Genomic DNA, 24,406 nt, shown 5'->3' with positions numbered 1-24,406 from the left:
AACTCAGAAAGTTGGCAGCTCTGTATATGCATTAAATGTGCAATTTCAGAGGAAAATCATAGGCAAGCAACCCTTTTAAGTCTTAAATTGGTGTTCAGCACATCAAATTACATAAGAAATGACTTTTTGTTTTGGACACAGAAACTTTATCAAAATTCATTGCTCTAATTCAAATTTTACAGTGATTTTGGACTTCAAATTAACCAAGTTTTTGACTATATTTTGATATTTTTTGGGCATATATAATTTAAAGTTACATGCCCAGCTTAAATAGCCCAAATTAAATTTTTGGAAAATTTAACAGTACTGATCTAATTTTAAACGAGTAGAATAGTCTTTACAAATTTGATCAAAACAGTTAGTAGCAGGTACTTCACTGTTCTGAATGAAGACACTTTTTGTCATCTGAATATATGACACATAATTGACACCTCAATATCAAGCAAGATTGATGTCGATGAAACATGAAAAACTAGTTTGATTTATAAGATGTACATATTCAAATGTAAAAAGAAAATAATAAATGACATTCACAGAAAAAAAGAAAAATGAAACTAAAAAATAATACTATGACAGGAATACAAAACACACACATCATTGTGTCAGATAATTTATAGCACGGAAGCATAAAAAGAAGTCGAATCTAAAAAAAACTGACAACAAACACTATGACAAGCACAGCAAAATAATAAGCACAGCTTAAATATAACAAAGCTGCCACAGGCTACGATACTGTCTTCAAAATCTGAAACTATGTGACTACATATAAAAATATATATATATATATATATGTACATACATTTTTACACACAGCTTCATTTAACTGATTTTATCGAAGTGTGAATTCGGTAAAATGCTCAAAGTTTACTCTGCCATTCAAAAACAAGAAGAAAAATTGAATACAAACACACACTTGCAGAAAGATTCATACCCCCTCATACATCGCAGCAGTTTCCAGCAGCAAACTCGTCTGCATAATTGCGATTCAGCAAAAACAAAAAATTCCCAACAAATTTATCACATATCACATTGTCATGTTTACAAGATTGACTCATCTTACTCCAGTGTCTTCGCTTCTTACAGCTTCACCGTATGGACATATCTAAAAAATGCGAAGAAAAATGATATTTATCTACTTTTATCAAAGAGGGTGAAAAACTAATCAAATTAGAAATTTATACACAAGAAAATAATAAAAAAACTCAGATGATTCACAGAATTTCTACATGAATGATCGAGCTTTTACAGATTGTGAGAAAGCAGAAATTTCAACTGTAATTGGGTTTTGCCTACAATTAATCTTTTTGGAAAGCTCCTCTACCTCACAATCAAGTGAACAGTGAAACTTCTCTAAGGCCGGGATAACACTGTAAAAGTGGTTTTATAAAACTCTAAAAATACATCCAATAAACTGATCAGTTTCATTAGCTCAAATGTAATCAATCAGCTTATTCGTTGTATTTTTCGAGTTTTATACAAGCACTTTTAAAAAACTTTTATACTGTAATCCCGGCCTAAGACCAACCGGTAGCATTCCATTAAAAAAAGTGGCTCATCTGCAGAGGAGACTGCTAAATAGAAGTTGGATGCTATGATAAACAGTAAAAACATTTCGGCAGAAGGGGGCGTGTCACAACAAGGGTTCTCAATGTTACAAAAAAAATCTTTTGCTCAATTTATCTATAATGACAAAAAAAAAAAAAAAAAAAAACCATTTACAGAAAAACTATCAAACTCTACATCTTGGTTATAATGTCACCTCTTCAATATCTTGCTTATATACAATGTCGATGTGAACACAATGACTTTGGATAACAGCACATTTTTTGTTGACTTTTTTTCCGTTTTTTATGGAGTTTCTCAAGAAACTAATAGAATTAGAGCTTATCACAATTAGGCAATGTTTGTTTGCTGCTCTATTACAATGCCTAATGTTCAAGAAACAAATCATTGTTAGACACAAGCCATTTGCAATTTCAATTTACTTGTTCTGCCAGTATTTTTCTCGATGAAATAATTTCATGCAGATATTTAATTGCATATGGTTTTATTTTTCACCAAGAAAGCTCTCGGAAAAGTCTACCACGGCTGTAATGATAAAACTTCGCAAAATCTTTGATGTCATTATAACAGAGTTTGACTGCACGTATGCGAATACCAATTTTTACTCCGTCAAATCAAGAATTTTACTTATGTCATTATCCTGAATTTTTCTGTCCCGATTTCGTTTCCAAGCTGAAGTTTCCCAACATATCTATTGAGAATGAATCCAGGCCCTTGATATACAGTCGAATCCTCATCTTAACTAATACCGTTATAGCGAAAATCTCATTCCAACAAACACTTTTCTTATCCCCCAGATAAGTTCACATAGGGACATTTTTAAATAACCTGGAATTCCTTTGTAACGAAATTTCGTTATAACGAACTGATTTCTATGGTCTCTTGGAGTTTGTTATAATGGGATAACAATGGCTTGTTATCCCATTGTTATGGGATAACAAGCCATAACAATGGGATATTGTTTGCTATGGTTGTCAACCATAGCAGATTTCTTACTTTTTCTACCACTTATTTTTTGTCTTGTTTACCCTGTCTCCCCAGGGACAATATTTACACTCTCTTATGAGCTAAGATCAACCATATAACATTGACCTTTGTCATCCTATTTACAAATGTTTCTGTACACAAACAGAAAATTTGATTGATCCGAAATAGCATTTATGATGATATATAACAATTATAAGGTTATACAAAGAGAGGGTCCAACTCTGGCATTCAATGCATTAAATCTGACATCTTTAATTAGGGTTTTAATGCATTGAAAAAAAAAAACTAATAAAACTTTTTTTTTTTTCACTATTGTTTATAAGGAAATGGCCACAGACAGTTTGGTTGCTGATCACATGCTGAAGTGGCCACAAGATGGGGTTGGTTTTTGTATTTTGTCTATGAAGTCTATATTGTCTGTTACAAGAAAAACTGGTCAAGAAAGGAAATTGGCCATGTAATAGAGACAGCTGCCTATGGAAGTTTCACACTGTGACCAAACAGATACTCTCCCAAATAACTGATAAGGTTTTTGGCAATTGGAAGAGAGGTTTCCATGGCAATAGACAGTCGATAGTATGAGTTCATTTTTTCAAAGTTTTCTCAGCACATGCAATCAGAATCATCTGAAAGGTATCCAAGTTGTATTACTATTTTATCCAACTTTTTTTTCACAGTTTCTTTTCTTGAATGTACAGAGAGGCCATACAAATATTCAAACAAACTTCTCATGATCAGAGACAGGGGGGGGGGGGGGAGCAGAGATGAAGCACAACATTCTATCGATTACGGATCTGAAGTGCATCAGTCCCTATCTGTTCTAAGGACATCAGCGAGACAACCAATAGAATTATACCTCGCTCCTCCAGGCACTTAACTGCACTTACATATGCTGTTGAGTGTTGGTATTTTAAATTATAAAGGCTGTATAACTACTTTACGATTACTAGATGACAGTACCCCCCCCCCTCAGTACGGGACTACTTGTTTTTTAAATATATTAATTAATAAACATTTATAAAATATATGTTAATTAATTAAATGTTTTGCCCCTGTAAAAGTGCATACTGTGTTACACAGTGTAATGCAGTAAAAAAACTGCTTTTGCAAAATGTTCCCTAGCAAATGTGTACAACAAATCATGGTTTTCTTTGTAGTAAAATAAAAAAGTATTAACTGTTATGTATTATTTAAGATATGGTATTTTTTTTTTTATTGTAAGTGTATAATGCTGACAAAAATTTCAATTATCAGGTTAATTGAATCGTTATGTAATAAATAATATTTTGAGTGAATTTTTTTTGTTTTGAGGCCTTAATTAGACCTAAAACATACAAAAAAAATGCTCAAGATAATTATTTCTTTTTGTCATATGGTACTGAAAGGGTTAAAATTTACGACGACCAAGCAGCACCTGACTGGCCGGAAAAAGCATAAATACACGCTGTGATCACTAGTCTCTGTCAGCTGTTGATAAATCTTGGGTTCGTGGCTAGATATAAATATTTGAATTTACTATCCAGTAATATAAATTAGACACTCCTCGATAATGCCACCCACTATTGTTGGAGAAACAAAAATAAACTTGGAAAGGAGCATGAACTTGCCTCTCTTCCAAGATACCCTCTGAACTTCTGTCAATCTTCACACAACAAAAAATAAAGGTATCGAAATCCCCAACCACCAACATAATTTCCATAAAAATTATGTTAGCGGTTGTCAAGACAACAGCATGGCTGAATGAGCAAAATGAATAAAATTATTTTGTGTAGCGTTGAAGTATTACTTACCTCTGAATATGCAGGTGGTGGTTGATGTTGATAACTGTGGACATAAGCATACATTGGAGTAAATCGAGTATCCCCAACAACATTATCATCATCGTCATCGGCAATATCAACAGATCCTTCGATACATTCAGCATATGTAGGTGGTGCTGAAAAAAAAGACAGACAATATAAAACAGTGATTTTAAACTGAGATACACAGACACATAACAAATTACAAGCTACATTTAATGGCATAGCTGCCAAAGAGATTTAGAATTAGGGAGATTTTTGCAGGGATCTGAATTCTGTACAAAGACAAATATAAGAGGGATTTTTCAAAATAAAAGTATGGGTTTTTCACTAATGAAAGTAAAATCTCAAGAATTTCTTCCTTTGGAAAAATGTGATGTCGGGCAAGCCATTGCAATTTACCTAACATTACTACACAGAAATCAAAATCCTACAAGAAAAACATCATTGGGCCAAAAACAACATACACACTAAAAGAGGTATGTGGTGTATGAGTCATTCAGGAGGTATATGGTCATTCAGGACAATAGCCACCTTACTGACTCAAATATGGGAATGCTGAATTAATATGATGGCTGTTTGGCAAATTTTGTCTTTTTCCCCACCAATGTGACACATTTTATGATTTGAAACAATAGTGACAATTTAGACAACACGTGTAGCATCATTTCGTGGAGGCAAAAAACCCTGCATGTAAAGTCATTTTGAAAAACACAGGCATCAGAGTTCTTATGTGGGTAAATTTTTCACCAAAAATAGGGATTTTTTTTAAAATCCCTCTCAAAATTCATGAGATTTAAGAATTTTTGGGAAGTCTAGGGGATGTGGAAAAAATCAGGAAGCCTCTCTGAATCTGGGAATATCTGTAATAATCACTATATACAAAACAGTTGAACTTAACATACGTGCAAAGAATGAATAAAATTGAATGTTTTTTCAAACTTACGTTCAAGAGGGATAGAGTTCATATCATGTTCACTGTATGGAGGCGCAGGTGGATAGAGAATTATGTGAGAATCTCCAGGTTCGATGATTCCGTCCAAACCAGAAGGCATGTGCCTGTAATTGAGCGAACGTAGAGGCACTGTTCCGATGAGCACTGGAAGATCCATACACAAATTATAGGCACCAGGAATCTGCAATGTTATCTAGACAAAGAAAAATGCAAGATACTTTAAACAAATATATTCAAAATTAAAGTTCTTAGTTTGCTAATAAACTGTGCCATTACCCATTACCATTAAAATTTACAAAAAACCACAAATTTCTAAAGGGTTCGTCTGAATCAAGAGTTTGGGTTAGAATTCTACTTATTTTCACCAAGTAAGATGAATATGAATAATAAACATACCCTCACTGCATAGTCAACTCTAATCAGACAGCAATTGATGACCGAAGGAGTTACTGCCGGGATTTTCAACAGCTGTGCATCCCAGCTAATGGAACGTCCAGGCTGAACGGCCAGACCAGTAACTGTAGTGTATTTGCTGTGCCTTGTTCGAGACTTGCCACCAGCAAGAAACGTTTGAGTCTGGTGGAGTGTAGCATGGGGAACTATAGTTCTGTTCGATAGGTTCTCAAACTCTGCTGTTATGGCAATAGATTCACCTGATGAAATGACAAAAACAACCAATACACATGTAATGGAAGACAATGTAACAAATATGTTATTCTAACAAGGTTAGCTTCATTAAGTAAAACATTTGATTCTATGGATTTTATCAAAAATTTTAAACCTATTATTTCAATGAAAAATTATTGTAATCAAGCTTCTTACCGAGCTTCAAGTCAGTCTCATCAAGAGGAGTGAGTTTACAACAGCAAATGAAATCAGATCAAACTAGTTGACCAATCAACCATTACTAAATTGCACCTGCTTTTCCCGTCAGGTAAGTCATCGCTCTATTGGGTATCATGTACTATGTCATTTATTTTGAGATGACATAACTACAGAAGTGTATATGCAGTGGAACTTCGGTTTACGAGCATAATTCATTCTGTGGATGTGCTTGTAATGCACAACACCCATATATTGAATCGAACTTAATAACTTGTAAGAAATAATAATCGAAACTCAAATAATTTGTTCCACGACATTCTTCTCACATTGAACAAAATTCTTTTTCATTAATATGCATATGAATAAAATGTTGGTTTTTTTAAAATTTGGGCTTTCACTAAAACAATAAAAGTTGTCTCAAACAATGCTTAACTAGATTTGGCCACTGAACTTGTTAAGACAGTTAAGATCATTTGATGCTTGACAGTTAATGCTAATATGCAAAGGCTCTAAAAAGTGGTTCTCATCTAGGAAGTTCTCATAAGTTATATCCATTACTTGTATTGCAAAAAATCTCGGGTTTATAGAGTTTGGATATCTTAAATGTAGAGAAGAATTTTATTGGTCTTCTAACACATGCACAAGTCAAAATCTGTAGAATTTTCAAAATTTTTGCTTGTATTTAAAAACACTTGTAAATTGAGTTACTCATAATCTGAAGTTTTACTATACATGGACAAATTCAATTGATCTGCATTAGCTACCTAAAATTATAAAATTTATACTTCACAAGAGAATGTGAACACCAGAGAAATGCATAGTTTACAGTAATACTTTAGTTTTCATTGACTTCGGTTTTGGGTTTTGTCAATTTTTCCACAAAAAATTTGTCTCGGTTTTTGTCAACTGCCTCAAGTTTTGTTGTCGTGCCCAAGTGACCTAGCTGCTAATTTCTGTTCTGTTGCCCAGTGTGGTGGCATTGTTTCTTGTTATGTGAGCATCACCCTGTGTGTCTAGGCAAACAATTCCATGGGACCAAAGAAAGTTTCCAGAGCCAGCAGTCCTTTGAAGAAGGTCAGGAAAGTGATCGAGTTGAAGAAGGAAATAATGGAAAAATATCAGAGCAGCATTAAAATTGCTTAAATCGACTGCATGTACAGGAAGTCACCATCCATGATGAGTTCTATTGTGGCGACATGGGGTTATTGACTCTGAAAAAGCTGGTCCTAGTGTTAAGACCAAGAAGGAAAGTGACCCCAGATAGTGCCAAGATCCTTATGGAGGGGGATTCCCCTTCCAAACAATAATATCTGCACCCCTATCTCCCCTCCTCTCCATCTTCCATATGAAAAGAAGAGTCTTCAGGAAAATATAAAAATGTAAATGCTATGTTAAATGTTCATTTAGTCTTTACATTAGTTTTTTATATTAATATAAAAGAAGTTCAGGGCATATAGTTTCATAGCCCAAGGGCTTGGCTATTTTCAAAGAGCCAGTACCATCAGCATTGGTGACCATTGTGAATTTATCAGCTCTGAATGTGTTATTGATGACTTTATAACTGAACTTATTGGTCTCTAACAGATCGGCATCACTCGCAGTGACTATGAGAATTGGAAGTTTCAGAATACTATCACCCTCTGCAAATTTCTTATTGTTATAGAAATTAACACTATATTTATTCTGCTATAAAATGTGTTTTTGGTATTATTTTGGAGTGACTAAGGTTTAAACCAAGTGGTTTTTTTCAAAAAATCAAATAGAAGTGGTCTAAATACCATTTTTTCCTTGAAAAATATATCATACTAGCTATAATACCCGGCGCTGCCCGGGTTTTCTTCAATGAGGCTGTTAGAAACACATGATATCTCCCTCTTTCTTTGAGGGGCATGCAAACCGTGTCTAAGTAAACCAATATGGCGACTTCCTGTGCGACTCATGAAATAAACAAATCTAGATTTAAAGAAACATAGAAATGAATATATGCTTTTCTTTCCTTTTTTAAGTGGCGCTATGTATTTTTATCCCCCCTCCCAAACTTCAAGTTAATTATCTGCCTGTTTCAGCTTTCAAAAATGCTTAATTAAAGCTGTGGAATTTCTTCGATGTACTTTATGGGCCCATAATTAATTTTAAAACAACCTAAACTATATGAGAATTTATGCAGTCGAATATTAAAAGATAATACGGAGACATTAATTTTTCATGCTAGAGAAGATATAAATAAAAAGTTGAAATCAATGTTATGACATGAACACCCAACTCAAAAGTAGGTCCAGCTAATTTCTTCATATTCAATCTCCTGGGCTTCGTATATCTCTAAGCAAACACAATATTTCAGAAATTGGGAATTCTATACAATTTTTTAAATTATTGATGGGGCGGAAAACCCCACCAAATTTCATCATTTCTACAGTAAAATCGGCAATTTTAACAGTGATTTCTATGAGTCTCACCCTTTTCCTGACCCTCAAAGCAATGCTGATGATGATTATGACGTCTATTCAAAAAGCCTCATTACTGAGAGTATTGAAATGTAATTGTATTGAATAGTAGTATTGTGTAGTATTGAAAGTATTGGCAAACCATTATAAAGGCATAAACTAATATACATATACTAACAGGATTAAAGATGTGACAAACCATTGTAAAGGCATATACACGTCTGAAACGCATTGCTAGGGAACCACGGTAACCAAAGTAAACGTTCGGAAAGTGATTGTTGAGGCTCAAAAACCATCGTTGCCCAACAGTTTTTTGCCCATTTGGGGCATTTGCCCTGCTCTGACGAAATTTTAAAGTAGCCTATCGTTTAAGTTGGGTCCCATTACGCGCGCGCGCATGCACGCACACACACACAGACAGACAGACAGACAGAAAATCAATTTTATATATATAGATTGGTTCATTATTAGCCAAAATTTTTCATTTTTACCACATTTTATATTCTTGGGGTACATGCTGATGGCATATCTTTAAATGGCATAAGTGTTTTTTTTTAAAGTCTCATAAAAGTGACCTGAATATATATATATTTTTCATATGAAGTATCTTAGTCATTTAAAGTTATATGCAGAAGCCAAAATTTCTCATTCTTACCACATTTTCTAACCTTTGGCTACATTCTGATGCTCTATCTATTGCATCACACATCTAGATGTAGTGGTGTACTACAGAAATGTAGAATTCTTGAGAATAATCTTTCGGAGAATAATCTTTCGGAGAATATTCTCATCAAGGAGAATATTTGAGAACATTCTCTGGCAGGACTACTATTATATAAATAACTTGAGAATATTTTTATAAGTTCTCGATGAAAATATTCTTCTGTTATTTATAATATAGTTACACATAATATCGTTGAGAATATTCTGTGGAAGGGCTACTTTAATAAATTACTGGGAATATTCTTATAGAAAATAATAAGAATTATTTTGAAGTTATTAATAATAGTCCTTCCAGAAAACATTCTGAAATATTCTCCTCAATGAGAATATTCTTCAGTTACTGAAATCTTTCCAGAGAGTATTATCAAGAATATATGAAATAACATGTAGGCCTATTATAATAAATAATCTTGATAAATAACTTGAGAATAATTATTATTTTCGATAAGAATATTCTCTGGTAATTTATAATAGTAGTCCTTCAAGACAATATTCTCAAGAATATTCTGTCTCTCCCATTTCTCTTCCCGTCATGAAGACAGGGAGTATTGAAGTTTGTAGTCCACAATATTAAAGTTTAAAAGCAAGAAAATGAAGCCAACATGGCTGAATTGCACAACTTTTAAAGAAATGTGAGTGATACAGAATTTAAGTGTATGTGCATTGTGAAGAAAACAACAGTTCTGTATCTTAGAATGAAGGTGATTATATAAGAATAGCTTCCTTTATCAATCAACTTTGATTAATTTCTTTTGTTGTGAACTTATTTCTGAAAATTTATCTAATTTTAAAATTTAAGTTTTTAATCTAAAGGTTTTTAAAATCTTTATAACCAAACTTTTAAAACCTCTCATCATGACCTGGAGAATATTCTCGAACTAAAAGTTGTCATTGGGGGTGATTATATCAAAAATTGTTTGGTTGTAAATGTTTCAGGCATTGAAAACTGATTTATATTTTACAATATAAACAAAATTAGTAAAAAAATTTAAATTATTTAAAAGAAAAAGGAACATTCTCGATCTCACCTCACATCTCTAGTGTATTATCTCACGGGGTTTCTTTTTCCCCTTACAAAGAAGCAGCAACAGTAGTGACACCATCATGCTAGGGGCAGGTGGTCCTATAATCCAATAAAGACACCACCTGTCCCTAAAGGACAAAGACTAGCGTACTAGTAGTTACATTACATCACAGATATTTTCATTTTCTTTCCCATAAGAAGTAGCACATCTCCTGTATATCTCCCAGTCTTAATATTCAATAGTAGTAGTTTTTTTTTAATATTTTCATCGTTAAGCCCATTAATCAAGGTTCTATTGTATAGTAGTAACAGATTTATGAAAAATAATCAGCTATATACAGGGTGATTATAATTAAAGTTTTGATTCCAAATCTATACAATAAGTACTGGTTAGAATGACTTGAAAATTTTCATGGATACTCCTGAAGCAATGGAAATTTCTTTCGCAAAAGAAAAATGTGCAAGTAGATGATACTATACTTGGCCAGCAGTATAATCGATTTTATGCAACCACATCATTTCAGCACTTCCACAGCATCAGCGTGTGGATAGAACAACTATCAAGATGCACATTGTAATATCAGCAAAGCAGCTGTTGAAGACCCATTTTGACAATAACAGGATAAGAGGACATGATGTGGCCAGCCATCAGTTCACCTGACCTTAACCCTTGCAACTTCTGGCTGTGAGGGGGGGGGGGTAACCTCAAAATGTTATGAACAGTGGTCAGATCACAATGCAAACTGTGGCACATCCCTTAAGTTAGAAGTTCCTCAAGAATATTAATGTGGGGGTGTATTTGGTTTAATAAAGGTGAATTGCAAGCACATCTACATCATGACCATGGCATACTCTGATCTGTTGTTGAGTAAGAATTTTTGTGCTTTCACCTTATAGCCAGAACACGGTGGACAACATATTTAACACTTCTTAAGTAAGTTGTAGTTATTTGTTCAATTACTTCGTTTTTTGTGATGTTTCCATGAATTATGAAATCGTGAAATGCTGTAATTAAGGTATCATTCTTCCATGACTGGCTATCGTTTCCATTCTTTGAGAAAATTTCCCACATGTTGGATGATGTCATTAATTTTACATTTTTAAGTATTTTTTCCCCTTTATCAAATAAAATTGAATTTTTTCAGGAATATTCATGTCGATTTTCAAGTCATTCTGACAATCGTTCCTTTTTTACAGTGTTTTGAAATCAGAACCTTAGTTATAATCACCCTCTATATCGTAAATCATTGCTAATTGATCTGCATTATTTATGCTCCATTAAATACATTATATTCACCTAATAAGCAAACTGAAAGTAACTGGAGAAAACACAAATACAAATACAACGCCACAACAGGCAAAATGCCCAACGAGGTGGCTGAGAAAATATATTACCTTTATATTATGTGATTAATACCAACATTAAAAGAATTTTTTTTCAAACACAAAGTAATTCATAGAGTTAAGCAAAAAAATAATTAAATTTCAAAATTTGGTTTTTGTTAATTAATCAATAAATATTTCTTACATTTTAATATGGGAATAGTGTTAATTACATTAATAAACATTTTATTTTAATTAATTATTAGAAGTTTAAAAACAATAAAATTTCTGAAAAATCATTTAATGTTAATACTATTTAAAACAAAAACAAAAAAAACGGTTTAAACCAAAAAACCCATTTTTGGTTTTTAAAAAAATAAAGTGTTTTTTTACCAACCCTGCAATTCACACAGGTTGCTCAATATCCTTGTTGATTCCCATTGAAATCCCAGGACCCATGTGCAACAATATTGTGACCAAGAAATCACACATACACAAAAAGAATATGGAATATGAACTGCATTTGACATACATGCAAATTAATAAAAAAAATTTTATGAGCTAGTTATGCATCAAAGAACATTCAAGACACAAATCAGGGGAGCATGCCTGCATATTGTCCTGATCATTATAATAGTTGATCAGTGATGGTAAAATTTGCAAACCAACTTGCTAAATACCTGGGCAGTAACCTTTTCTATCTGTTCTGGCATACAATGAAATAGGTCCTGAAGTGCAGCACCAGCAACACAGCTGTTTTTCCATATTATTCTCTACTGGCACCTAGATACACAAATACAAATCTTTAATTATTCAAAGATAATAAAGAATCACTCAAAGAGTACTTAATCATTCAAACAAATTTCATCCATATATATATATGTATATATAAACTGATTTTCTGCCTGTGTATATTATGTGTGTTTCTCTATACAAATTTACTATTTTAGATCGATCCTTGCAAATTTTGCATATATATACAAAGCAGGACCTGATTGAATGATAGGCTACTTTGAAAGTTCATCAGAGCCAGGCAAATGCCTGAAATGGTAAAAAAAAAAACTGTTGGGCAATAATGATTCCTGGGCCTCAACAATCACTTTTGGAATGTTTACTTTGGTTGCTGTGGCTCGCCTGCAATGCGTTTCAGACATGCATATGCCTTTACAATGCTTTTTCACTTCTTTAATGCAGCTAGTATTATGTATAATAGTTTGTCACTTTTTGAATCCTCCCAATAACTGAAGAAAACTTAGGCAGCACTGGTATTATAGCTAGTATTTAATAAAATTACATATGAACCCTAGAGTAACTTCAAGATTCAGCATCAACTGCCGATCTCAGATTGCTTCAGCAGATTCACTGAGAGAATGAGGTGAAAGAAAAGAACGGATAATTTAAAGATGACTTCACGAAAAGACTTGCTCTCACCAGATACTCATTCCTGTTTATATTCATCGGGCATATGACAGTGAAAGCCTTCTTAGCCTTGTGGTTGAAAGTCCAGGGCTTTTCCATTTCGGCTTTCAACCAGTAACGGATGCTGCCATATTTACCTTCAAACGATGTTGAAATACCTCTGCAAAGTTGTGAAAAAACATTTCAAAGTTTAAATGCTGATAAACACACACACACACACTCAAACACAGTATAATAATCAAAACATAGAGTAAAACAAAAATTTTCAAAAAAACATTTTCACTTGACAAACGAGATATTTCTTGCAATACAATTAGGGTGCATATACCAAAGATTTTGGATTAACACTATTCTATATGAGGCTTTGTGTATTCGTGTTGTCTGTCACACATCACATGATCACAACTAAAAAGCAGAAAGTTCGCTTTCTCTAACTGTGGACAAAGCCATCTGAATGAGTAAAAGAACCAGACTCAATTTTTCGAGACTTTTTTTTTCAAAATTACTTCAATAAAAGATTAAATTGGAAAATATATTGTATGGATATGCATATTAATGAAACCCATCAATTGTTTGAGGGTCCCTTTGTTTGATTTTTTTTTTTTAATAATTCAAAACAGCACACATAAATACATGGACACAAATATACAAAATAAAATAAAGACAACAGAACAAAAGACAAAACATACACTATGCAGCTCTTAGGGACCCATTTCGTCCGTCCTAGAGCTTAATAAATATTATATATAATAAACGGCACGCTCGATTTATATTTATTTCATTTCATTCATTTTTTTTTTATTATAGATATTTCAAATTTTTCCTTGGTTACCTATTTATATGTTTTGGGCCAATTTGTTAAAGCAGGGGGAAACCTTTTTCAGCCACCACCAAAAATCAACAAGATAAGCTTTGCAACCCATGGGACTGTTTGTTCTTCAAAATTTGTCAAACCAGTGATGCAATGAGTGCATTCATAATGAGACTGTAAGTGGATTCAGACGACCCTTCTCGGAAGTCCATGTTAATCAAGTTTTGTTTGGGACCCATAGCTCAAGAATCCCTGGCTAATAGTGGATCTGTCCATTGCCTACAGCTCAAAAACCATCAGCTGTAAGTAGATTCATATGACCCTTCTTTGAAGCCCCAACAAATTAAGTTTGGTTTGGGACCCATACCTCAAAAACCCTTGGCTGTAAGTAGATTTGCGAGACCCTTCTTCGAAGTCCCTGTGAATCAGAAGGGGCCAGACCCATCGCTCAAGAGTCTCTGGCTGTTAGTGGATTTGAACAACCCATCTCTGAAGGCCTGAGACCAAAGTTTGCGTTGTGACATATAGACTAAGAGCTTGTGTTTGTGACACCCCCCATTATAAGTGATGGGTCTGAAAGAGATATAATTTTCTTTAAGAGGATCGTGGCTGGCATGAGGAAGATGGATGCTGAAGAATCTCATTTGAGTTTCCATTATTTCCTTTGAAGTTTGATTTGCTATAGATATGTTTCAGATTACGAGTACATTCATGGAACAAATTATACTCATAAAACAAATCATGCTTGAAGGTCCACTTCATTGTCCAGCACGAAGAGCAAAGAACATTTTGTATATGGATAACTTTTTTCTTGTTTAAATTTCTTCCCTCAGTAGAAGCGTACGATTTTGTATTATCCAGAGATTTTTTTGTGGAAAACAACACATTTTACTAAAAAAATTGATTTCTGGTTTTTTCCTCACCTGCAGTTATAAACAATTTTTTTGGTGGGTCACTGACAAAACATCTATTGCAAGATCAAATATTCTTACCCGAATGTGCAACTCAAGTAAGTAACACAATTACAAATCACTTGTCCATGGCTAAACTTCCTATTTCAATTCCTATTGGTAAGTTTATACCTTGTCGCAAAATGGTTTGAGACAACATGTAATTGTATTTTTATAAAATACAAGCAAATCAAAACTAATTTTAGAGTGATGTCTCATAATTCGATGATTGAATTACTCAGGACAATTTCAAATCACTCGATGAACTGGATGCATTATTCCACATGTTAACATTACTTTGGCAACAGATGAATGTAAAATTGCAAAAAAAAAAAAAAGAACTACTGTAACTTGTATAGAAATTCACCACTTGCTGTTACTGTAAGTGACAACAGAGGTCATAACAATGATCTATAAAGAATAAATCGGACTGACTACATAATAAATTGAAAAGACTCACTCACCCAGAAGGCAGCTGGAACGAGAAATGAAATTCATGTCGACCTTCGGTTAAAACTTCTTGTCCGTCACCGTTTTCTAGAGGGGGGGGGGGAAACAAAAAAATTTATTGAGTTCATTTTGAAACAAGTGATAGAAATAATTTTGACACACACACGGTCGAAAACAAAATGACACCAAAATAAAAAAATTCAGATAAAATTAAAACTTGTATCTCATGATGATACAGACAAATTTGGTGGGTGACAGATAATTCAGGCCACTAGACGGAATGCCTCTTAATCTCTTCAGAAGAGAGAATTAATTGAGAGAATTAATTGACAATGGGTGGGGAGGTGGTGGAGGGGGGGGGGGGGAAGCAGAACAAGTTCCGATGGGAAAAAAACTGCTCCAAAGGCAAACATTTATAAAATTTTTAAAAATTGAGAAACTAAGACATCCACAGATTGAAATTTGAATTATAATTCATAATAAACTGTATAAATACAGGGGGGGGGGGATCAATTGATCCCCCTAGAATCCAGGATCACTGTATACAGATCCATAGCTGTTGCAAGAAGGGGGATTTGGGGGTCTGCCCCCCCCCCAAAATGTGAGAAAATAACAAAGGGGGAAAAGATGGGTAAATCTATTCTTCGTTCACTTTGCCCCCTCCCCCAAAATGCAAGTGGTCCATCTACGAGTGGAATTCCTGACTACGGGCCAACTAAAAGGGATGTTTTTCAGAACATATCAGAAATGAGAAGGAAAGTATGGCGATTGGCAACATAGCCCAGTGTTTGACAATGGGTGGGGAGGTGGGGGAGGGGGGGAAGCAGAACAAGTTCCGATGGGAAAAAAACTGCTCCAAAGGCAAACATTTATAAAATTTTTAAAAATTGAGAAACTAAGACATCCACAGATTGAAATTTGAATTATAATTCATAATAAACTGTATAAATACAGGGTGGGCGAGAACGTCTTGGACACATTTTAAAAATTAATAACAATGAACCTGTTGACATAAAACGCACGGTGAGGTATGCACTGAATTATTTATCACATGGCCCAGAGTTTTTTTTCATATAAAATATTAAACAAAAATTCAAATTTCACTATAAGATGGTGCTAATAAACAGAAAAAAAGCTTGACACAACACTGGAAATGCAACACAATTAACGCATAATTAATGTTTATGAAAATTTGTGTTACATAAAACTATCACATTTCAATATGAGCAACCTGTGGTTGGGACTGCATCTAAACGGTGAGAGGTGGCTCATGTTGAAATATGGAAGTTTTATATATAATCAGGGCTCCCATTCAAAAATGAGAAAAAGTAGGAAAACGCAGGACTAAAAAGTAGGATGGGGGAGGGTAACCCCCTTAGACAACATAATCATAGCATAATGGAAAAAAATACCTAAAAAAAATTTTTTTTGAAAATAAAAATTTTTAAATAATTTAAATTTTTTTTTCTAAATTTTGAATTAACTTTTTTTTTTCCCTAGCACTATTTCAGTCAAGCTAAAACAAAATGACAAATGACTTGGTTACAAATTATTGGAATTATTGTCAACCCTGTCACTCACAATAAATATTTGGGTGTGATTGTGGACAAGAGATTCGGTTTCTCACGGCAGTATGTGGATGCCGTTCGCAGGGCGACTGTGGCGTCGGTCATGCTCAACAGGCTAAGCCACAGGCACTCAAGTCTTTCAGTTCAAAATAAAATAATATTGTACGAGATGGCAATCAGACCGATACTGTTGTATGCAGCACCAGTCTGGCTGTTTTCAGGGAGGATGAATATCACAGCATTGGAAAGATTTCAAAATAAAATCCTGAGGCGTTACACCGGTTTACCATGGTTTGTCAGAAACGTCAACATCAGAAAGGATTCTGGAGTGACTGATGTAACATCGTATGCTAAGAAGCTAGCGAAAAAACTATACGATAAACTTAGCAACTCTGAAATTCCACATCTCATGGAGATGTGGAAGATCAAAAAATTTTCTTCATATGCCCAGGCCTGTGCTGCCAGGTCTGTGAACATTGTACGAAGTATACAAAAACATTGCACATTGCTCTTGAAAACGAGGTGATGCTGCATGTTGGTACATCTATTTATATATATTAATACTCATATAATTATAATTATGCGGTGAGCGTACTCACCTTGGCCCAGATGAGATTCCTTTTTGAAGGGGGGGGGGAAATTGTAAATACATTTAATCATTTTTACTACCCGCATTTTTTCGTGATATTCAATTTTATCCTTGTGAGATATGTCTTGCGAAAGCAAATTGTACTGGAACAGTGTAATACTCAGGAATATTCTCAAGTATTGTTTCTCAAGTACTTATTTATCAAAAAAAAAAATTTTGCTACCCTTTGGGTCTCAGGTGAACTTAAGTCTTTCACCCACCTCGTTGATCTTTATTTTCTTTTTCATTTGCAAAGCGCACTACTGCAACAGGAATTGGCAGAGTCATGATGAAGGGGGTTTGATGGGTTATAACTACCCATTGGAACCCTGTCTCAACAATTATGGTTTTCGACTTGGTTACAAAACCAATTTTTGGCCAAAACAGTACACTAGCAACCACAGATAATTTTTTGCTGTCTCTCCTCATATATATTACATTCTTTTTTGGAGTCTTCCAAAGTGACGAGCTTGTCAACTCTCTTCGACAAGGCACAGCAAATTTCGAAGACGTACATTTTTAAAGAATGATGCACCTTCGTCGACTTGGTTACAAAACCAATTTTTGGCCAAAACAGTACACTAGCAATCACAGATAATTTTTTGCTGTCTCTCCTCATATATATTACATTCTTTTTTGGAGTCTTCCAAAGTGACGAGCTTGTCAACTCTCTTCGACAAGGCACAGCAAATTTCGAAGACGTACATTTTTAAAGAATGATGCACCTTCGAGACCACTTTCGAAAGCACAATGCAAAATGTGTAAATTACAAGATCCGACGTATATAAGGCAAGGTGAACCAGATAGTTTTACTGCGTTGCTCATCATTTTTTTAATTTTTCTGTTTTGTTCACATTTTACTGTTCAATGCCAGTTGAATGCCAATCATTTTTGACAAATGAAGCACTTCCATTTCTAGCTCTTTGCTGAGCATTGTAAATATTGTTTATGCCTGTTAATGCCTTAAAAATACAGAAAACAACGGAATGCTATTGGGTAGCATCAGAATCACCAAACCTAGAATAGGCCTATGTATCCAACTGCTTTGAAATGCAAACTGTTGTTTCACCTATTTGCACCGTAATTTTGAATGATGTATGTTAGTTACTGTCCAAGACCATGAAGTAATAAATACAAAATTATTTTTTCCATCCAGACAGAAGTTTTAATGACTACTATACTTGTTGAACTCTCAAACTAAGCGAATGAAAAATTAATCAACCAAACGGTCCACATACACCCCTCAAATAACCTTAAAAACGATACAATTTCTGCTTTGGCAAAATCATTAATTGCATTCTCCAATATTTGTAATATTTGGCAATATATCACTAATTTCCTGCTCAATTAAAATCAATTACACAAATTTTGTTGATAGGATTTGGTAGGAAAAGTAGGACAAAAACTAGAAAGTAGGACAAAACCAAGAAAGCAGGACAAAAGTAGGACATTTTACCAAAAAGTAGGACGAGTGGGAGCCCTGTATAATGCAAATTGTCATAAACATTAAGTCGAGTTTTTTGTTTTACAGCACCACCCATGAGTGAAATTTGAACTAGGCCAGGCCATGATAAGTATTTTAGTGCAAACTACACTTTTTTATGTCAGTAGGTTGATTTATTAATTTTTGAAATGTGTCTAAGACTTTCTCGTCTAACCGGTATAATGCAAATTTCAATCTATGAAATCTTTCAGTTTCTTGATATTTAAAATGTTAAGAATTTTTTTCTTTGGAGCAATTTTTTTTTCTATTGGAAATGAGTCACGAGTCCCCTCCCCCAATGCCTATTGTCAAATGCTGGGCTATACTGCTGCCAATCGCCATACTTTCATTCTTGTTTTTGATATTTTCTTGAAACACATCCCACTTAAATACCATTCTGATTGCCATGGATCTGTGAACAGTGAAGTAGTTAACTAAATTTTAAGTCCTCCGGTTCCTTTTAAATGTATGTCAACATAAAGACCTGTTACACAGGTTGTTTCCAAGTGATTTAGTGGTCAAGTAAATAAGTAGACATAGAGTGCAAGATGTATGCACATGTGTCAGTGGGTGTGGCCTCATATAATTCAATGTTAATTCAGTACTTGACAACCTATGTTGAGACAGATTCCAGAGCAATTGACCACTTAAAATGTATATCAAGTCATGTGTAATCAAGTCAACTACTTGATCACTTATATAACTCATTCACGTAAATGGGTGTTTGGCTGGTAAGATAAATATTCTGCATAAATAGGCACGTTGGTAATTTTAGCCAGATAGATTCCAACCAGCAGCACAGTAGTGGTTGGCTGAAGTTTGTTTCCTATGGTTCCCAAATTTGAGTCGTCAATGCGAGCCGATATCTCACCACTGAACTGAACAGCTCACTATAAACAGAGTTTGAAAAAAAAATGGCGGCACTGAAATTCCTACACAACACTATAGTCTGTTTCAGGTTAACTTTGCAGTGAAGAGGGAACCGCATCACTCGTTGCTATGACAATGAAAGCCTCTTAACCTATGTATCGATGCATGGCCTCGGTAAGGTATGGCTGTCAGTTAGTAACAATTAGCTAATGAAAAAAAAAACCATCGTTGATACTTTCAGAAATTAAAGTGCAGTTTTTGAAATCATTTTTTTTTCTATTGAAAAGTATCTTAGTAACTCCTATTAACCCGGTTTTCACATTTGAATTTGGGAATAGCCCCAAATAATAATAATAAAAATGATACGGGAAAATTTAGAATTCTTTTACTCACTTTTCTTGCCGAAATTTCCGTCGCTCACCCAAACGAATGCATATACGTCGATGCCAATTGTTATCACTACAATTTTAGTCATTTTTTACAGATTCCCATTCTATGGAATCCTCACTTGAAGTTGTAGAACTATCAGATTCTCTATTACTTATTAATTGTTGTTGCTCCAACATGTGTTCCATCAGGCCATCTGCAATCCAAAATTCCTCTTCTTTTCAATAACGTGCTTTATACATTATTGCCAAAAAGAACGAATAATGTTTTAGCGTGTCTATCTCTGGTGAAAAGAACGATACAACTGTCACAGAAGGAAAAAGTACACTGCAAGCCTAAACCATTGTGGGTCTCTCTCTCGCTTATTTATATTTATCTGGAGAGACACTGAAGGGGCATCTGGAGAAACAGCCTCTCCTGTGGGGGAGAAGATGGCGTTGGTGTGTGGGTGAAAAATAGACATTACTTATGTCAACACTATCGGCTATTGGAATTCAGAAACCACCCCTATCCTATGAACACGGCAAGAAATAGATAATTAAAAAAAGGGGGAAGGTGCCTGGAACCGTAACCTACACCCATAAAGAGAGCCTCTCACAACGGTATCAGCACTGGCACGATAGTGATATATTGACGGGGCAAATTTCTTGGAAATCGCGCCAAAATGTTCTTGAGCTTGCCATGGATTTTTGATAATGGTAACCAATGTTTTTTCTAATTTAAAAATTTTAAACGAATATACATTGGTTCAAAATGTTATTTTTTCAGTATTTTTTTCAAGTTCAGTATTTTTTTTCACATTCCAACATGCACCAATTTGTTAGGTTCCGCAGGTGCATGTGTGATTTGGTAGTAATAGTAGTGGCAAAAATTGTATCATTCACAGATGGCAAAACTAAATCTTCCCTGGCCCCAGAATGCTCTGTATCCACTGTATATACTGAATGCCCTGCAATCAGTATATACAGTGGATACCGCTTAGTTTTCTCTGCTTAGTATGACTTATTTTTGTGATCACAACTTTCATTATACTCATTGTGATTTCCCGTTTAAAGCATTTTCACACTTGAAATATTCTTTTGTGCTGGTCATTGAAAAATGTTTTAGATTTAACTGGATCCAATGTATATTGGACTCAAGAGTATATTCCATGGAGGGAATGCATGAAATTGCCATATTCATGAATTATCTGGGAGTGAGGCTCACATTACTTGCAAACTCAGCCCCCAAATTCCGGTACCCATGACTCTGCGTTAAAATGAGATGTATATCACAGTATTTACCAGAGAATTATTCAATCATTATTGTAATTTACCGGATCCGAAGAGAACCTGTCTCTTGAAGAAATATTCAATATCGATGTTGTAGTGCTCAGTATAAGCACCGAGTCGGTTGCCAGTGCTCCTGCATTCAGTCCAATGAACTTTAGTGATGCCTCACATCAATATCTTCAAGGATTTTATTTTAACGTCACCTCTCAGGTCAACAACTCATTTCCCATTCACCAGTTATAAGGGATAGTAAACAGATTTGTTGTTATCAAAGACCGAAGTTATGCTCGGTTTGAAAGAAAATAAAACGAGCTCCAGTCACACAGGAGCCCCCAAAAACCAAAGCCTATTTATGGGGGAAGGCGGTGGCAAAACAGGCTGTAGTCCAAGTTTGGAGAGGCGGAAAAATTTTCACAGCCCACAGGTGGCAAAGCCATAAACCCACCAAGAGAAAGAGACATAAGGTTAATGAGCGGCCAAAAGAGTGAATTACAGAGTAGCTTATAAAGCATGTGAACTACAAAAGAGTGACCTATAGATGATTAGGTTAGTTAGCCACTAAGAGTACTTGAAAGCATGCACGCTATCAAAACAGTGACCTAGAGAGCTAATGACTATGCCAGTTAGGCTAGTGAGCAACAACTAAAGTGACTTTGAGGCAGAAGCATATCTACATGGGAGAGGGCTAAGAAGGATTGAGCACAGGATGGAGAAATTCGAAAAATGAGATGTGAAGAAAATTAGAAGAGCGGTAAAACCGTAAATCTGCCTGTGGCCTTGGGAATGCTCTGCATCCAGTATACATGTTTGGGAAATGTGATAAAGTTATTAAAAAATGTGGTTATGTATAATGACCGAATTTACCATAACATATACAGGATTTGAGAGCATATTCTGTAGAGTGGATGCATGAATTATTTCGGGGGTTGGGGGCTCAAACAACCTCCAACCTGAGCCTCTAAGGAGGCTCTGGTTGGTACAAATGTCTGTCTTAAAATGTAAATAAATACGTGGTTACGAGGTATAACAATATTTACCAGATACTACTAATGAATGATTACGGTAACTTACCGGATCCGAAGAGAACCTGTCTCTTGAGGAAATACTCGATCTCGGCGTTGTAGTGCTCAGTATAAGCACCGAGTCGGTTGCCAGTGCTCCTGGATTCAGTCCAATGAACTTTAGCGACGCCCCGCATCAGGATCTTCAAGGATTTCATTTTCATGTCACCCCTCAGGTCAACAACACATTTCCCATTCACCAGCTCCGAGGGATAGTAAACGGATTTGTTGTTATCGAAGACTATCTCGAACACCCTTAGCTTACCCATGTCTCGCTTTCATTCATTCATTCATTGATTCAAATAAGAAAGAAAGGAAAAAAAAACGACTGATGATGATTGCGAAGGATTCTTCTAATTTTAGCAACACGAGTTGTTATAGGAGGAAGGAAGAAGCAGCAGCGAGGATCCCATGATTCATCATCTCTCTCGCTTCGCTCTCACTCTCTGTGCCCTCAATTACACTTTTTCCCAAATCAACAAAAAACTAAGGATGACGGAGTAGAAAATATGTAAAGCGGCGACGACTTCTCCTCCTCATTGAAAAGGGATGCCCGAGATGAAATCCCTACACGGATCCCTATTTTCGTTTGCAGATAAAGGGAGACCTTTTGTTTACAATTTTGCCACTGGACCAAACACGGTTACGGTTTACGATTATTATCTCTCTTGGGGGAGCGATTTTTGTTTTTTATTCGATGACGTCACGGACGAATTCCACCACAAAACCCGGGAAAATTTAATTGAAAGTGAAGATTGTGACCATATTACCTGGATTTTCCGGGACACTTTATTGAAAATCGTTACTTCAGTCGCGGTGTCAAAATGACCGGTTTTGACCCACATGCAGGGCAGTCTTAAGAGCATCATGGGCCCCCGGGTCAAGTGGTTTTTCTGAGGCCCTATCTGGTAGATTCTAGAAAATTTCATTTTTGTGAGGCCTCTTTTCTCGAGGTGCGCCCCTAGACTGGGATCTTTTACCGGCCCCCCGACCAGACTCTCACGGGACCCCTTTATGATGAATTTACAGCGTGAAAAAACAAAAAATCACCCCGGGGTGGAGCCTTGTCAGCCCACCTCATGTAGGGGCACTGCCCACATGTTCAACGTGGGCAGTGCGAATATTTCCGTCATATATTTGTCATGCTAAATTTTTTTTCTTGGAATTCATTTCATTTTAGTGCACCGTGATTTACACTAGTGCATCATTTCTCGCCACTGGCGATTTTAGCAGCAACCGGCTATTCGATAATGGCCAGTTACGCACGAAGTTAATTCCCCTCCACCCAAATGAAAACTGACGGCTGTTGTACTCGACAAAAATACGTTGTCGCACTGGGGGAAGAAAAACTGGTGAACCATCACAAGTAACTTTTAATTTTGTCTGTATATATCTACTTACGTATTTAACTCAAACTTTTTGAAAACTTTGAAATATCTAGAGATCACCATTCACAGTCGATTAAAGCTTCGAATGAAAAATAATTTCAATACATTCACTTCTAGAGAACCGAATAAAAATTCATAAACGAGGTTGACTTAATACCAAATGAGCTTATGACTGGCAGGGACTTTCAAAAGCCAACATACATTTTACCAAAAATCGATCAAAGTTATACATCCTTTAATGATCAACAGTATTTCTCATTCCCAGATTTTATGAATCCCTTAATTAGGTAAATATTCAGGAAAGAAAAAAAGAACTGCTCTTACGGGGAATAAGACCCACGTCCTCCCTAGACTGCAAAAGCAACGAATATCAAATCTTTCCCCAGAGATCGTGTGCAACGGCCAGTCAGACCTAACTCAGGCCTCAAGATGGATGACAACTTATGTTTAGCACATACAGAGCTCTAAGGGAAGAGA

At 35.2% G+C, this 24,406-nt stretch overlaps 1 protein-coding gene across 1 annotated transcript; it reads right to left on the bottom strand.

Moving 5' to 3' along the window:
- Positions 1-464: 464 nt before the first annotated feature.
- LOC149068589 (arrestin domain-containing protein 3-like) lies at positions 465-23,176 on the bottom strand. Its single transcript, XM_089250307.1, has 8 exons — positions 22,552-23,176; positions 15,288-15,360; positions 13,075-13,222; positions 12,324-12,426; positions 5,701-5,957; positions 5,296-5,497; positions 4,341-4,486; positions 465-1,102 (listed from the first exon to the last, which is right to left on the bottom strand). The coding sequence occupies exons 1-8, from the start codon at positions 22,808-22,810 to the stop codon at positions 1,052-1,054; spliced, it is 1,239 nt and encodes a 412-aa protein (XP_089106433.1). The 5' UTR covers positions 22,811-23,176; the 3' UTR covers positions 465-1,051.
- Positions 23,177-24,406: the final 1,230 nt, after the last annotated feature.

Source organism: Pholcus phalangioides, unplaced genomic scaffold (assembly GCF_987345545.1).
Source record: "Pholcus phalangioides strain wild (caught in Gottingen) unplaced genomic scaffold, Ppha-v1.0 ptg000024l_1, whole genome shotgun sequence".
Lineage (NCBI taxonomy): Eukaryota > Metazoa > Arthropoda > Arachnida > Araneae > Pholcidae > Pholcus > Pholcus phalangioides.
Note: the sequence above shows the minus strand (reverse complement) of the source record. Positions and strands in the feature narration are given on the sequence as shown.

Bases quoted from the DNA above. Each gene is read 5' to 3' on its own strand.
- LOC149068589 (XM_089250307.1), bottom strand. From the start codon at position 22,810: ATGGGTAAGCTAAGGGTGTTCGAGATAGTCTTCGATAACAACAAATCC. The intron at 15,361-22,551 runs GTAAGTTACCGT...CCCCCCCTCTAG, and splicing joins ACAGGTTCTCTTCGGATCCG to AAAACGGTGACGGACAAGAA. The intron at 5,958-12,323 runs GTATTTAGCAAG...TCATTTCATCAG, and splicing joins TAGAAAAGGTTACTGCCCAG to GTGAATCTATTGCCATAACA.